The sequence below is a fragment of the Haliaeetus leucocephalus genome, unplaced genomic scaffold (genome assembly GCF_000737465.1).
Source record: "Haliaeetus leucocephalus isolate CR32 unplaced genomic scaffold, Haliaeetus_leucocephalus-4.0 Scaffold577, whole genome shotgun sequence".
In the NCBI taxonomy this organism is placed as follows: domain Eukaryota; kingdom Metazoa; phylum Chordata; class Aves; order Accipitriformes; family Accipitridae; genus Haliaeetus; species Haliaeetus leucocephalus.
In genome coordinates this window covers 820,114-836,321 of record NW_010973013.1, presented here as the reverse complement: position 1 = coordinate 836,321, position 16,208 = coordinate 820,114, and the positions used below count along the sequence as shown (strand labels likewise).

The following is a 16,208-nucleotide window of genomic DNA, read 5'->3' as shown; positions in this document are numbered from 1 at the left end:
CCTCTTTTAGTACCTCCAAAATGAATTAGGAACTTAACATTCTTATCTTCAGTCTAGTACATTTGTCTTAAAATTAAGGTGAAATTGATAGCAATTACTGTTCCACAGTACTGGGAATACATGTGTAAACTTATGACTACAAATCAGTTCCTTCTTCCATTAGCTAGTTCTAGAGGAAGCTGTTTGTCTCTCTTCCTAGTTACAGACAATGTAAGATTAGTCAGTCTTGTTCCTGTGGCATCGGTGTTGCAGGGAAACGCAATTTCCTAAGGTCAAATTTGACTAAGCTAAACCTTTGGGTTTTAAATAAATATTAAGTATCTAAATTGTAAACAGTGTTTTATATGTTCAAAACATGGTATAATTCATAAGCAATACCAGTATGTGAGTCTTTGGAAGCTACCCTAGTATTGTCTTAGTCTGGAACTTATGTTTTCAAACAAAACATTATTTAGGGAGAGTGAAGAGAATAATCCTGGTTTTAATATCTCTTAAAGTCTCATACAATGGTCTGGCACTACTTGCTTACCTCATACTCATGGAACTTCAGTCGGAACTTCAGGCAGGGGGTGAAGGCTGGATCAAATCTCAAGTTTAGATTTAAAGTCTCATATGGACTTCAGCAGGCATTTTTAATGTGGTGGCCGTATCGAAACAAAGTGAGACTCCTTACCTAGTACAAGCTGTGCATGGGCTGATGCCTACTTTCTGCTACAATGCATTGTAATTAGAAATTTAAACTTAGTACTTTTACCAAAATACTGCCCCTCTGTTCTGGGGTTTCTCTTCTGGACTTGGTTTGTACCTCTAAAATACACTTCAGGTATTTAGAAGCAGAGTTAGGGAGCAGCACGTGTTCTGATATCTCCGCTTTAGTTTTGTGGTGCAACTATGCAATGTAAAGGAAAGCTCCATAGAGGTGGCACTGTGTCCAGAGTGTCTCAGTAACAGCGTATTGCATAGCTGTCTGCTGCTCATGGGTGATGAGCAGAGATGAGAGAAAGGTGAGAGTGATCTTCATTTTGCCACACTACTTGGTCCCACAGTAAACTGACATTATCGATCTAGTGGTAATGACTACCATTCCAACCTGTAGATCAAAGAGGAACCTGAACTATTTCTACCATGTCACGCATTCACAATATGTGAATTGAAAAGTACCAATACTTTTTGTACACTGACTATGAAATGAGGCTATGGGGGGGGGAAAACCAAATAAGTTTGCTCATTTGCAACATGTTGATTTCCATGTGCTTAAAAATGTTCATAGGCTGGAGTCTAAGGCTGGAACAAGTACACACCCACAATACATCACTGTATTTCTAGTCAGCAGACCTGTCGTTTTAGAGAGGAAAATACTGTAAGCATGTACTCCTTTTGTAACTTTCTCTGGTCAACTGTTGGCTTAAAATATTCACAGTAGCCCCAGGTTGTTGTCAAGGCAGATCTTTAAAAAAATTATGCTGAAGCATTTTATTATCTGAATGTTCTTTAGCTGTTCAGGTAAGTAATTTTCAAGGCACAATGGAGCACAAAAGGGAAAATGCTAGATCTGTCCTTGTTTTGGAGGGGAGGGTAGTGGGGGGAAATGACACCTTTGTTTTAAATTCCCTCTGTCTTCTAAAGTTCTCCAACTTTAAAGTAACTTCTTTTTATGATTAGAGCAAAGATGCAAGCTAGAAATCTGTCCAGATCTTGCCAGTTACTTCTCAACTTGGCTTCAAACAGGTAACGTTTAATAAAACACAGTATGTTGTTGGGAGTTTGTGTCTAGCTGTATACTTTTACACTGCTGTGATACTCCCACCCAAAATCAGTTTTGAAGGCTTCCTTAGCAGGAAACTGCGACTCCTACAATTAGCTGTAGTTTGAGGGGAGGTGTTCTAGACCCAAATGGGGAGGGGGATAGAGAAAGAGGAATGGATGTAAAAAGCAGGATTTACTGACCAACAGACAAACTACTGTAACTCAAGGGGGAGGAGGAAAAATGCACTTTCAATAGTTTGTCCATATTTTTAGCTACAAAATAAACTTGTATCTAATTTTTTTGAGACAACTATTAAGAGGAACACCCATCCCATAAATGGCTAATGCTCCTTTTGACCTCCTCCTGTCTTTTCCACATTGGCTTGAGTCCATTTTCAGCTGCCATACTTAATTTTGAAAACTACTTTTAATGATGTTTAGAAAGAAAAAAAAAAAATCATTAACTCTGACACTTTTTAAAACAGGGTGGACTTAATTGAAGTGTGCAGTGTTGAACTACTGCTGCAGTAGCTGCCTCTAGTTGTTGAAATAAACTGTAGACAAGTTTTCTGTCTATTAATCCAGATAATCTGGATTCAGTAAAACGTCTGTGAGAGTGTTGCTCCCATCAGGTATGAATGTGTGTGTGCATGTGTTCCATGAACAGACAGAGAACGAAATGTTCTAGGTACTTGTCATGTCTTATTGCATACTTTAAGTCGTGTGTATGTGAAGTGTCCTTTGACCGGAAGGTTTTGGTTAATATCAGTATATTTTTATAAATTTGAAATTCATTGTGCCCCATCTTTTTTCTTAAACATTTTTCATTGTTAGGGTATATGTGCTAGATTTGAATCTTTAACATTTTTAGGCACAGATGGAAAAGTTATTGGCTCCTTGAAAACTTATGGGACAAAATGGATCCTCAAAGCATGTATGTACTTACAAACCAAGCTGTAGAGATCAAGAAAAGAACTTTATTGTTGATCTCAAGATTTCTAAATTGTCAAGATTTATATGGAGTTGTGGTGGAACTAGTTAACACTTAGAGCTTTTGGTATGTAATGACTATTTGCTATGGACTGATATTAAATGTTTCAAAGGATTGCGTTCTTAAACTTTCTGGATTTTTGTTACTCCTCGGATTATATTAAGTAGTTAAAAATTTCTTTGCTATATTACATTAAAAACATAAGAACTTTGGGTCTCGTATTTATTTTCACTTGTTTTACTAATTATTTACAGAACACCGTTTTAACTTTTTTATTTTATAAACGTGTAGTATTTTAAACATATCTTTAAAAATTGTTCAATTGGAACTACATTAACTTCTGATTTGTTTTTATTAGGATTTTTAAAAAAAAAATTACACTTTTTCCATGTTGGTGCACAGCACTTAACAGAAATGTTTGTATTCCCTTTCTTTCAATTCAATAAACAGAATAAATAACTGGAATGAATAGTTCTTAGTTTCCCTAACTTCACTTATGACTGACTTGGATGTTAATTTCTTGATCATTAATTATAGATTTCTTCCATATTTGTAGTATTTCACTTCCTTGCTAGGAAAATTAATTTGTGGCAATTTAGCTGCAGCTGAATTCAGTGTTGTGTGCAGGCTTTCCATTTTTTTATGTTTGGCTCTAATCTACCTCACACTTGCGTTTTCACCATACCTTTAGCAGTTGACTTGCCTGTGTCTCGTTCTGTGCTTATCTAACTTGTTGAACATCTGCTCCTTTGAGGCTCCATGAACACCTCGATTCCTTAATGCTGGAGCTTGCTTAAATACTGGACATGGGTCTCTTTAGGTGATTGGTGGGTTTTGTGGGGTTTTTTGATACTTCATATTAAGCAGGTGGTCCTGAAGTACTTGCATCTTCTGCTTAGACTCTCTTAAACTGGCTATCAGGGACCTCCAGACTTCTATCTGAAGCTGACCTAAGCAGCTTTTGTGGCTGAGAGCTCTCGAAGCTACTTCTCAACTGTTGCCTTTGTTCCCTCCAACTAAGCCTACATTCTTGTCCCTCCTTCCCTGTGCCTTAAAACAGGACCTCATCTTTGTCCTGCATTTTAGGCATTTTTTCATTTGGCTCTAGCTAATGTTCTGTTAAATGAAAAGCTGTGCCTAAATTTGCCCTCCCCTTCCTGTAGCTTTTCCAAACTCAAACCTTTTGCTGAAGTGCATTCAATTTTTTAATTCTTTGAGCTTCTATATTGATTAGAAGGTCTTTACTCCCTCTAGTAGCACCTTTGTATTGATTTTATTCCCTCTCTTACAGTTTAAGCAGTGTATAGATAATTATGGCTTAAATGCAGCTGCAAACAGAAGGGGCATGCCTTACTCCTTTCCATGTGCTGCTTCCCTTGGGTACTAGGATTTGCAGGAGGGTTGCTAGATTGTAGAACCACTTCAGCCATAAATGATCCACACAGCGGATAAAGGAAGTTAGTTTTTTTGGCTCGGTTTGTTACTGTGCTTAATCTGCTGTCCTGTGTCTGCCTTTAACTGGTGAGAAGAATGCAAGAGAAGCAGGTACATGATTTCTATTGAACTGAAATTTCAGCATATGTAAGATTTTAAATTAATTGGGTTTTGTTTGTTTTAAACCTTTCAGGTTATTTAAAAGAAATTACATAAGGAACCTGATAGTAGATGAGCATTTCATAATGAGCTTAAATCCAAACTCTGCCTGAGGTCGGGTACTTCTCCAGAGGGACAGTTTCTGTTTTACTCCCTCACTTTACACCTTGGCCTATGCTTTCCATGCTGTCTGATGCATCCCTCTGCTACTTTGCATGTGTTGCACATGCTTAGGGTATCGACTCATTACAGAAAGATGGCAGTCTTCAAAAGACCTATAATGCTCTGAAGAGTAATCACTGAAGTTGGTATGTCTCCAATGTTTCTGCCAAAGATAAAGTGGTTAACATACTGATAACTGCATGGTGGTCCACATAGCCCAAATTTTTGTATCACTACCTCCAGTCTCATCATTGCCATATCCTTACAGGCAAAAATGGTCTTTTCTTAGCATTTGTACAAAATCCTAGAGAGTTTCTTGTGAGAAAAAGAATTAGAATAAAGCTATGCTGCTACTGAACAGGTAAAGATTTGCTTCCATGGGCTTATCAGGGTTTCAGATAGGTTGTTAACCTGCATGTAGAACTGTTCTTAGGACTACTAGTCATACTATTAATCCCACTGATTTACTGTGTTCCATAATACAGAACTATTTCAGAAAAAAACAGTAATTTACTAAGATGAGGTGATAAGTATATTCTTTAATAAAATAGGCTAAATAACCAACAGTCTTTAACTGTAATGATTAGTTAGGGGAAAACATGCTATTGTACATATTTTAACTAATCCCCTTCAAGTGCAGTACTGTAACAGCCACCTAATCTCTCTGAAAACTGTTGAATGACTAGTATCTTAGCAAGTTGACCAGGCTTGAGACTGTGGGTGAGGAAAAGAGCTTGACAGCTTTGTTTAAAAGTTAGAATCCCTATAGGCCAGGGATTTTCATACATCATTTCATCAGCTTTCTATAAATCATAGCTAATCATTTGAAGGAAAAGCTAATGGTCCCCTCATGAAGTTATACTTGGGTACCTCAGTTCCAAAGGGAAATATATTCTGGTGAGTGACTAGGACAGAATCTGTTTATCATAGTGATGAAGTTAAGTGAATTTTTATTTAAAATCAGTCTAAAGTTTGCAATTGTCTTAAATTCTGTACAGTAAGTTTGGATTTAAATTGTGCTGTTCTCCCTTGATGGAGACCCAGAAAATGGGGAGTTTGTTTTGATTTTTACTACTATAAAATTTCTGTGCATCTCCCATGAGATAGATGACTGTAGGATCCCTATTTCCAGCTAATGAACTACATTTTTAGCAATTACAAATACATTTTTCTTATTGCCAACACTGAGCTCTGTGAAGCTCTCTGTTAAGGCAGGAAATGACCCTGTACAGTAAGGAAGGCTTCAAAATTACCAGTGTAATTACTCAGTAGAATTGTAGTCTCTGGAACATGCTACTGAGGTTTTTAAAACTATTATAACAAGTTGTTAGCTATGAAGGAACAGAGAATTTATATAAAAAAGTGGGGTGGGAAGTTTGCATTCATATAAAAGTTTAGTATTTGACAACCACCACTTAGAACACAGACCTGGTTTTGGTTTGGGTTTTGTTTTGTTGGCCTATCATGGTTAATAATTCACTCTTGAAGAAGGAAGTGGGGAGGAATCCACAATAACATACCTCTAGGCCAGGGATATAAATTAAGACAGATGCTACTCCCATTTTTTTTTTTTTTTCCCCAGATATGTTCTTTTCCCTTACCCTTCCCTGTCCTGCTCCCTTCTCTGAAGAAACACTTCCCTCAGTAGAGGAGAATAGAAGCCTTTCATAGCGAGTGATAAATTTTACCAATTTCATTAGGGAAGGGGTCTACCCTATCTAATCTCATCACTGTAACTGCAAGATGCTGGTAGTTAGAAATCATTGAAGACAATGTATCTTACAAACATTTTCATTAATAATAAGCTCTTATCACAAAAATCATGTCTTTAGTATAAGATACAATATTGCTCGTTTAAGTGGTGGACTGACAAATTAATGATTATGTTTCTCTGTGTGAAACATCATTAATGAAAGTTATCTACTGTTAGTGCTACGGCAAGGACTTACGCAGCTTACTAACACTGCTCTTTCTTCTAATAAATAACGCCCAAAATATGTGTAGTGTGGGTTTTTTCACATACAAATAAGATAATTGCCTACCATATAAGCTGCTACAAAAGTTACTGACTTTCCTCTCTTCTAGTTTTATTTGCTCTCCTTTTTCTAGACCTACATCCTGTCTGGGTTTCAGCTTTGTAAGGCAATACTTTCTGTAGTTTTTTTGTGGTGTTGAGTAGTCAGTGGCGTGCAGCTGTGGTAGGTGTTTCCTTAGCTATTTTTTAATTAGCCTAATTTTCAGCACTCTTTCATCTTTGCAACAGCTGAACTTGGGACTCCATCCGTCATAATTTTGAAGTCAAACTTTTCCTAGAACAAACATTGAACACAAGGTATCTAGAGAAATCAAGCTTCAGTGTTGCCTTTTCACTGCTGGCCATGAAAACAATATTAACTACAGCTGTACACCAAAGAACAAGTATTTACAAAGGAAAACTTCCTAAGTTTTAGGACTTAAAAAATACAGTTCTATAATCAAGTATTTCACTTGATGTGTTTGTTTCAAAAAACCTGTTTCCGTGCACGTATAAAAAATTTAAGGACAGTTATTGGACAGTGAGGGTACAAACTTGGGTTTATAATACTTATCACTGATGCAAAAGCTGCACAAAAAGAACTTAAAAGTTTGCTGGTGTTTTTAAAGCAGAGCCACACCAGAATTAGATACGGAAATAGCAGGTTCATGGGGTAGTGACTGCAGATAGCCTTTTGTTCTGTAAGCAACTCCAGCCCTGGTGCAATATGATGTTTACTTTGTATGGAGGTCTATAATGTATTTCAATAACAAAACAGGAGTTAAAGGGAAAAAGCAAGTATTAATCATGTTTCTTATCTGTTTTTCAGTCTTACACATAAGTGCCACTTTCACCAAAGGGACCTTAATCCATCCAAACACAAGACTTCATATAGGTTATTGGAGGGAGGGATGGAAAGGGAGAAAAGCATAACTTTTATTCCATTGCTTTTTAGCTGGAAAAAACACTGACACAAAGATGCAAGCTGTGCTACTGTTCCACTTTAAAATCTATATTCCAAGTGCTGCTTCACACTATGCTCTAATAGGACAGTTTGACAGCCAGAGGCACATCCTGACACCTTTCAGTAAGAAGCAGACGTGATTGCTGCATTTAAATTTGTTCTGGAACTACCATATTACCAGCCCACACTGCTGAAATGAGTTTCCCTTCTCGCCATTTAATTCCTATGAGATCAGTTCTGTAAGCAAGGATTTCATCTTACAGAAGCAGCAGCTCCAGCAGTTTGGGTTGTAAAGGAACAAAAACAACTGCTACACAGATCCAATGTCTTTTGAAAATATTTTATGTTAAAAATACAGAAAAATACTTCTTGTTCAAAGAGGAAAAATATACTGCATGACAACACTTATCTAGGTTTGTTCAGAAGGTGTCTGTGGCTCCGCAACCAGTCACTGGAGTGATGACCCAATTTGGCAGCTAATGGTTCTTTTTCAACTTCTCAGTCATTTATCAAAGCCAGAATCATACTGTGACAAAACAGAAAACATGATACCAGTGGATTACTGAAGCATGTGCAAGTAGGAACAGCTATCATTTTCATGAGAGAACTGCACTTGATTCTGAAATAGAAAGTCAAAGCAACCATGTTATGTGCTTTGCTTATAAAGACAAGGACTGCAGAAGTAATACTGCAGCAGAACAGTAGTTCTTCCGTCTTGTAGTAAGTGGCCCCATCACAGAACTCATCTGTAACTTAGCCAGATCAACTTTATTTTCTAAAACAGAACTTGAAAAATAAACTTGGTCCTCAAGATTATTTCCATTCTAAAAGGCCGCTTATTCTAGGTGCTGAAATCATGTAACTCTCTATATTGTGGTTAAAGTGGTTTTGAGATTAAGGAGTAGTCTGAGTTTCCAAACAATGTTTGATGAGAAAGAATAAAGGCATATAATGAGCCCGCAGATAGCTGTCAAAATATATTATTGAGGCTTAGCAGGATGCAAAAAGATAACATACGAATACCAGCAATTACACTAGCAGAATAGAGGAGATAAAAATAACTGGCAAACAATTCCTTTGTTCCTTGGGAACAATTTTTGAAACTAACCTGTAAAGGTACATGAAGAAACAGAGCAGATGAAAGCCTAGTTTAATCATGGCTTCCTTCATGTGCGATTTCAGTTGTCCTCGGTTATGGATCTCTGTGGGATCAAACACCCCCATGTTTCCACTTGGCACCATAATGTACCTGAAAGTTTAAGAACAAAACAAAAACAAAACCAGAAGCATAGTCATCAAAACATTAGAGAGAGTTGGGAAGGGGAGGGGGAAAGCTTGCACAGAAGGGACTTTCATCTAAAGACACGTTTCACAATTCAACATAAGTAAGCTCTCTTTTAATTCTGTTTCAGTTTCAGGATATTGCGTGTATCTCTACCACTACAACCCATGAACAAAGAATAAGAGGACAAGAAGTACTAAAAGCATCAGCCCAGCTTCCCATGTATAAATGGGAGAATTTTCAGGTAATAGCCAATTCCAGTTCATTTTCATTGCTGTTCGTGGTTACTTGGTGTTGCGAAGGAAAACATCCACCCACAGTGGAAAGATGCATTAGATGAAAGAGACTAGAAAAGAAAGAATTAATTTAGATAAGAATTAGTGATTTATTTACCAAAAAAACCCACACAGATAATCACAAACTCCAGTGGACAAAATGAGATAGCATAAGACAAGACAAAGGATCTGCGTATTATTCCCATCTTTGTCACAACCATCCTGTGTTATCTCAGCAGACACTGAGGCTGACAGGATGAGAGATTGGGCAGAACTGAAGAAGTTATATACTGTTCAAACCCAAATAAGAACAAAAGCTGAATGAAACAAAGCAAAATGTAAGCAAAAGGAATAATAAAACCAGCAAAACAAATGTTTATCTCCTGTGAAAATTCAACAAGCAGCACGTTGTTTTGTCGTAAGCATCTCCCAAGAAAGCAGATTCAAGCATATGAAGTTCTCACTCCATCTGAGCTTAGTATAGAACAGTATTGTTATTTCACTTAAATGTCACACAGGCTCTACCTTCCTGGAATAATACTCCTTCTACACTGGAATTTAACTCCCCATCTTACACCTGGAGCAAAAGCCAGGTCTCAGAACAGAACACTTCTGGATTTTCTTTATATACTTGAAGAATGGCACCACTTGTACTCCAAAAGGCACTCCCCCACCTCTTACAGCATTCATTATTGTGCTGGTTTCAGCTGGGATAGAGTTAATTTTCTTCATAGTAGCTATAATGGGGCTATGTTTTGGATTTGTGCTGGAAACAGTGCTGATAACACAGGGATGTTTTCGTTCCTGCTGAACAGTGCTTACCCAGAGCCAAGGGCTTTTCTGCTCCTCACCTCACCCCACCAGCGAGGAGGCTGGGGGGGCACAAGGAGTTGGGAGGGGACACAGCCGGGACAGCTGACCCCAACTGACCCCAGGGATATCCCAGACCATACGATGTCATGCTCAGCAGATAAAGCTGGGGGATAAAGAAGGAAGGGGGGGATGTTTGGAGCGATGCCGTTTGTCTTCCCAAGTCACGGTTAGGCGTGATGGAGCCCTGCTTTCCTGGAGATGGCTGAACGCCTGCCTGCCCATGGGAAGTGGGGAAGGAATTCCTTGTTTTGCTTTGCTTGCCTGCGCGGCTTTTGCTTTACCTATTAAACTGTCTTTATCTCAACCCACGAGTTTTCTCACTTACCCTTCCAAATCTCTCCCCCATCCCACTGGGACGAGGAGAGAGCAAGCAGCTGCGTGGGGCTTAGCTGCTGGCTGGGGTTAAACCACAACAATTTTAATAATAGGAGGGGAAGTAAGGGAACAAGAAATAAGGATGTTTTCTAGCAGGAGACCAAAAAAAAAAGTTAAGACCACAGTATTTGTCTGTCTTTCACAGAGGCATTAAAAAGCACTGCAGCATATTTGACTAATAAGAAAGACAATTATGTCCCATTAAAAATAGTTCATGTGAAATACTTACAATTTGAAATTCTCTTCTAAATTTGAAGTTGTAAGCAATTGTTCTATTTTTAGTATTATAACACAAATTATTGTCCATTTACTGGGAATGTAATGCATTTTATTGGAATAAAAGGAAGAACACGAGTTTCCTGTACTAATTTATCCTAGAAATAGAGTGCATAGTTTCCATATATCTCTAGGATATGAATGCCCTAAAGGTAGTATTTATTAATTTTGCATTTTAAGAAGAATGATAACACTTAAATGATGCAACTTAATTGCGGAACCTGGGACATAGGTTTTCCAAGAGGCCCACAAGCTTTTATTATACATCTAAGGAACTGTAGTCATGGACACAGCAATGCTAGATGCTGACAAACCCAACTCAAGCCAGTTGTCATACTCTAAACAGGAAAAAACTTCTGCAGCAAAGCCACACAGAACAAGAAAACTGTCAGCTTTAATGAACATACACACTAGTGCCTCCAGTAGCTCCATTCAGTGGAAGCTGCTGCCACAGCAACAGGGCACTTCCCTCCAGATTAGACAATTTTGTAAAGGATGTGGGAGTCCTGGTAAGAATTTCACTGTATTTTAAAGATTTATTTTTTTTTTAACTTTTTTTTTTCTACTTGTTCAGTTTTAAAAGGGGTATGATCTACTTAAAGACATGGCAAGAATCACATCATTTGGACATATTGTCTCAAGCAGGTCTATATAACAAAGAAGAAAGGGAAATGTTAAACTTTTTTTTTAAGAGTTGCTTTCTTTTTGCCTACTCACATTCAACATTTCCTTTGTAATTCTTGCTTCTTTTACATAGTAGCAGGTCTAAGAAATATTTAAGAACTAAAAAACACCAACCTATTTTGAAATATGATTAGATTTCAAATAAGCTGCTTCAATATCTAGTTTTAAAGCAAGGAGAATGTGAGACAGTCTAGTTTTGTCTCACATTCTCCTTGTTTTAAAACTAGATATTGAAGCAGCTTATTTGCTATGGCTCACTGGAGATTACTGAAATCATTGAGACAATTAGTAAATTAAGCCAGTACTGCCTGTAACTGCCATTTACTCATCAAGATTAAGCAGGTTTTGAAGGAAAGGTAATAAGGGGAAGGGATGATTATCCTACCTTTCTCCCTATTATCACTTAGATATACTACAAAGCACAGACTTCTTCAATCTCAACACAATTATTTTTATTTCTGTACTCATCTTGGAGTAGAATGATAATCTTAAACCTTTCTGAATTCATGTGCAGCAACATTTACTCCAGAAGTTGGTTACTGAAACTCTATAACATATGAAGAAAAATTCAAACACATTCAGCTGATGCTAAAAGTTTACAGCTTGTGATAATGGGTTCACATTTCATCTGTTCCCACTTAATCCCAGTTTAGTAACTGACACCTTCTCCTCTCTTCAGTGTATTCAAACTACTTTACAATCCACCATTTTTCTGACTACCATACCTTTTGTCCATTGATCATTGGGTCAAATATAAGTTCTATCCCAAAACATCAGATTTCCTTTATAATGCTAAACAACTCTCTTGCTTTCGCAGACCTCTAACTCCTTCACTACAGATAGGATAGTCCAGGCTATTGATGTGGGTGAAACTCCTTGATCCTCAGGAAGAAGGCAGGATTAGTAATACAAGCTTAACATTTTGACTTCTTTTGGCAGGACAGGCAAAGTATCATATTGTCATATTCATTTACTGCTGAAACCACACATCTAAAATTGAGGAAACAATCCTGGATTTTAGGATATTCAGAATGTCTACTCCATGTATGACAAATATAAAATGAGAGCTGTCAATTCAACACAGCAGTCAAAGCTTACTGCCTGAAGTGTGGAAATGGAAATAATTGTATCTTTTTGAATTCTCTCTGACCAGGTTTAGAAGGGAAAGCAAGTGGCTACTTTAAACATTAACATAAGTAAGCAAAAGGAAGCAGCAAAGGGGTAACCAGTACAAGAAAGCTTCAAAGAAAATGCATTCTTTCTCTAGTGTCTCTGTAGAAACAGTCTAGCCTAAATGAAACATCGAATGCAAATTCCATACTTGCCAGCAGATACCAAAGGGAATACTGGTCATTTTGTGCAATTGTGTATAATACAGCACATACAGGTGGGCAAACAAAACTATCCCTATGTGTGTGCATTTAGGCAACGTTTGTTTATTAAGCACACAAGTTACACTGTCTCATATTACTCCAGCTCAGAAACATCTGAAGGCTTTGCTAGCAGTTTTGTAGAAAACAAGGGTGATAAATGCATGGTTATTTTGCCCAAGAACAACAAAGTTATCAGTAAAGGAATCCTCAGCTTCTTTTTAATGAGACCTATGAAACCTCTTGTTTAATTTTAACAGCAACTCCACCTATCCCTGCAAATAGTTAGCCCTAGCAGGTTCAGGCAAACAAGAATTACAGCCAACTCTTCATACCTGTATGTTTAAACATTTGGTCTTTTGGACTTCCCATAGTATAGTGATTAGAGACAATTTGTGACAAATCCACACCCAGTTTTCATTAGCATAACACCTGTAAAGGTTCAATTCTCTGCACATCAAATGATACAAAATAAAAAGAACATTTTTGCACCGACAGTCCCAATGTTGCCACATGGAAACCCCTACTGGTAAGTAAACCATTTCAAAGCAGTGGACAGCCCAGTATACAAAGACCAGTAACACTGACAGTTGTCATAAGATGAAAAGTCTGCAAACCTTTCCAGATACAAAGAGGCAAGATGGGAGACCAAAAACGACACAAATGACGGAGAGAGACAAGACAGTAAATGAAGGAGGGCATGGGGGATAACACCACAAACATGGGGGATAACAAAAAGCTGAAGAGAATAACTTTTTATTCTCCCAAATCCTCCCCAACCATCACCCATGCTGACCTAAGTATTTTTACGTGGATATCACTATCAGACATACAGGCACAGCATGAAAAACATTAACAACTATGTTTGCAGTACTACTTCACAATCCCAATTAACATACTATCATTTCCTGTGAACTTGGGAATGACTCACAAATCAAGGTTCCTGGGCACTAGAAAGAATGCAAGGAAAGGCCAAAAGTTTCATATCCTTTACACTGTTGGGTTTCTTGTAATTTTAATTGCAAGGAGAGGAGAGTTTTATGTTAGTTAGATCCATGAAGACAGTTAGCAGCTCAAGAATGTAACTGAAACATCTCATCATGACACATTATTTATCTTCATACTACGCTTAAAGCTAAACTAGTAACAGCGGGGAAAAAAAAAGCACACAAGCCCCTTTGCACTTACCGATATATATTCCATGTTGCTACTGGCAAATTAAGGAGAAAGATGAACCAGTGCAATGAAATAAGCATTAATACTGTTACAACAGCATGGCCAATCACCTCAGGGACCACCCACTGTAAAAAGGCAAGAAAAGAAGAGTTATATGCACAAATGTAAATTCCTTTCTGAGAGATCTATATAGAGTTATCATCTGATTTTAATCATGTAAAACTCAGACAGAAAATTCATAGCAGAAGCATGCAATTTCATCACAACGCGGGGAAATTAAGACCTTTGGACAGATTCCACGTAAGCAAGCCAGAAATCAGGCCCTAAGATATTACAACAGAGGTACTTTATCCAAGTATTACAAGAATTTCTAGAGAAGCACAGCAGCTGTTTGAACACAGCTATATTACACAAGCACTTAAGAAAGCGAGTTAAGAAAGTATACAGTGCTCATTTGAAATCACTGCAGAGAACAGTGGATTTAGGAATGAGAGAAGCAGATAATTAAAATCTGCACAGACACAGGACAAACACCCTTAGGCTTGGAACAGACAAGAAAGTTGATCAATATGAAAACTGGCATAGTTAAATTGGGTCAGCCCCTAGCATTAACACATTTTTGGCTTGATAGTATCCTGTAGCATTCTCTCTTACGTTAAGAAAGAAAATACCTTTAAATCAAAGTGAACACCCATGCGGAAAGGTCACACTGATTTAATGAAATCAGTTTTAAGCAGATTTGTTTAAAATAGTACTTTTCCTTCTCACAGTGAAACTCTCTACTGTTCAAGAGAGGTTAGAAATTATACAGGAGCATCAGAGAAAGTTGCTATAAAGATCTGAACAGTCACCAGTGGACAACCTTGGTGTGGCACACCTACAAGAACAAAAGCACAGAACTCAAGAGCTCTGTGAAGAGTTAAGTCTTAGTCCCAGGAATTCAGAGTAGCAGCCCATCTCAGAGTTAGAAGAACAGCCTTTTGTGACTGAATTTGCTCAAAGACGGGTATCGGAAAAAGACAAGCAGACTGAAATAAAGGATACATGCAAAATATCACCACCAGTCAAGGCTATTCAGATATACATTACACCCCTGTTATTTGTGATGTTAAGATGAAGGACTGTTTCTTAAACCACAGTAAATGCAAAGAAGAATAATTTACTTTATTGAGTTTTGAGCAGCATGATCTAGCATTAATGTAGTCACATTCCAAATCTGATAGTGTAATTATCTGGAGTCCAAGATAAGGAAAAATTGTATGGTAACTCAGAATACACAACGCTTTATTTTTATCCAGTAAGTTGGGGAGAGCACTCTGCTCTCAGCGTAGACTGTCTTGTTCTATAGCTGATCTGCCAAAGGCACGTTTCAATTATTTACAACTCATTCCTACTTTAGGGAGAAAGTTAGGCCACGTTTTATCATCAGGCCAAGTGATTTTATGATGTTTTTCCAACGGCAACTGTTGCACAAGTGCTAAAGTTCAGTTCAACACTTAGAACAGACCAGGGAGGCAAACTCGGTATTTTTAGTATCAGAATTATTACTACAGCACTTGAAGCCAGAACTTAAAAGAAAGAAAAAGTTAATGCACTTTTTAAACTCTCCTCACAATAAAGCTAAACAGTGCAGTTTTAAGAAGTGGATCTACTTTTTTTACATTTACAGCAACATTGGATTGATTCATACTTTGCTAGGAAATAAGAGGGTAACATCATTAGCAAATGAACTTTCAGCAACTGAAACATGAAGATTGCAGACAGAAAAGTCCTTTCAAAAAAGGCTGAGGATGCACGTGTGCACACCATCATGCTATGTCCTGTAAAGCTCATACTCCTTTTGTCCAAGGAAAAGAAAAAGCATGAGATTTTTTCCTATCCCTAAAAAAGTCGTCTCATTTTTCAACAAATAACCTATCCTTCTAGGATGAATTTCTTTCAGGTGCTTCTGTACTTCTTTTCTGTTAGGAGAACTGGCTAGATTCTGAAACAGCACCAGGATCTGAAAGAGTTCGAGACCCTGTTCTTTTTTATTCAGAAGAATAAGAAAAGGAAGCCAAATGAGTGAGTGCTTTTACATTCTAACAATGCCAGAGCAGCGAAGACTGCAGGCAAGTTTGTAACAAAGAATATGGAAATTCTGTTTGCCAGGGAACTCTCAGTCTCCCAGCTACCAGCTCACACCTGAAATAAGAGTCAGGTATCCTTACAATTAAAAGGCTATCGCGTGGCCACGTTTTTTGAGGCCTGGGTAGTTTCTGAGGGGGTGAAGCATGCTTCGACACCCCCTCCTCTACACCAACGCCGAGCACACGCTGCTTCTGCCGAGGGACCGTGTATCTTCCGCGGCACCGGCCGCACACGCCCGTGGCAGCCTGCAGCCCCCCCGAGCTCCGCCGCTCGGAGGAACGAACGTATTTCGGGCAC

At 37.9% G+C, this 16,208-nt stretch overlaps 1 protein-coding gene across 2 annotated transcripts in view; it reads right to left on the bottom strand.

The window, feature by feature from the left end:
• Positions 1 to 7,797: 7,797 nt before the first annotated feature.
• The window catches only part of CNIH4 (cornichon family AMPA receptor auxiliary protein 4), an 8,711-nt gene continuing 300 nt past the window's right edge, over positions 7,798 to 16,208 (bottom strand). The window contains exons 2-5 of one of the 2 annotated variants that reach the window (XM_010577699.1): positions 14,945 to 15,013; positions 13,794 to 13,906; positions 8,579 to 8,719; positions 7,798 to 7,996 (exon numbers count right to left, since the gene is read on the bottom strand). In XM_010577699.1, the coding sequence (XP_010576001.1) occupies positions 7,969 to 7,996; positions 8,579 to 8,719; positions 13,794 to 13,906; positions 14,945 to 15,013 (351 nt within the window). In that variant the 3' untranslated portion in view covers positions 7,798 to 7,968. Of the gene's footprint in view, positions 7,997 to 8,484; positions 8,720 to 13,793; positions 13,907 to 14,944; positions 15,014 to 16,208 lie in introns of those variants that run through there. The other variant, XM_010577697.1, reaches the window with a different exon arrangement.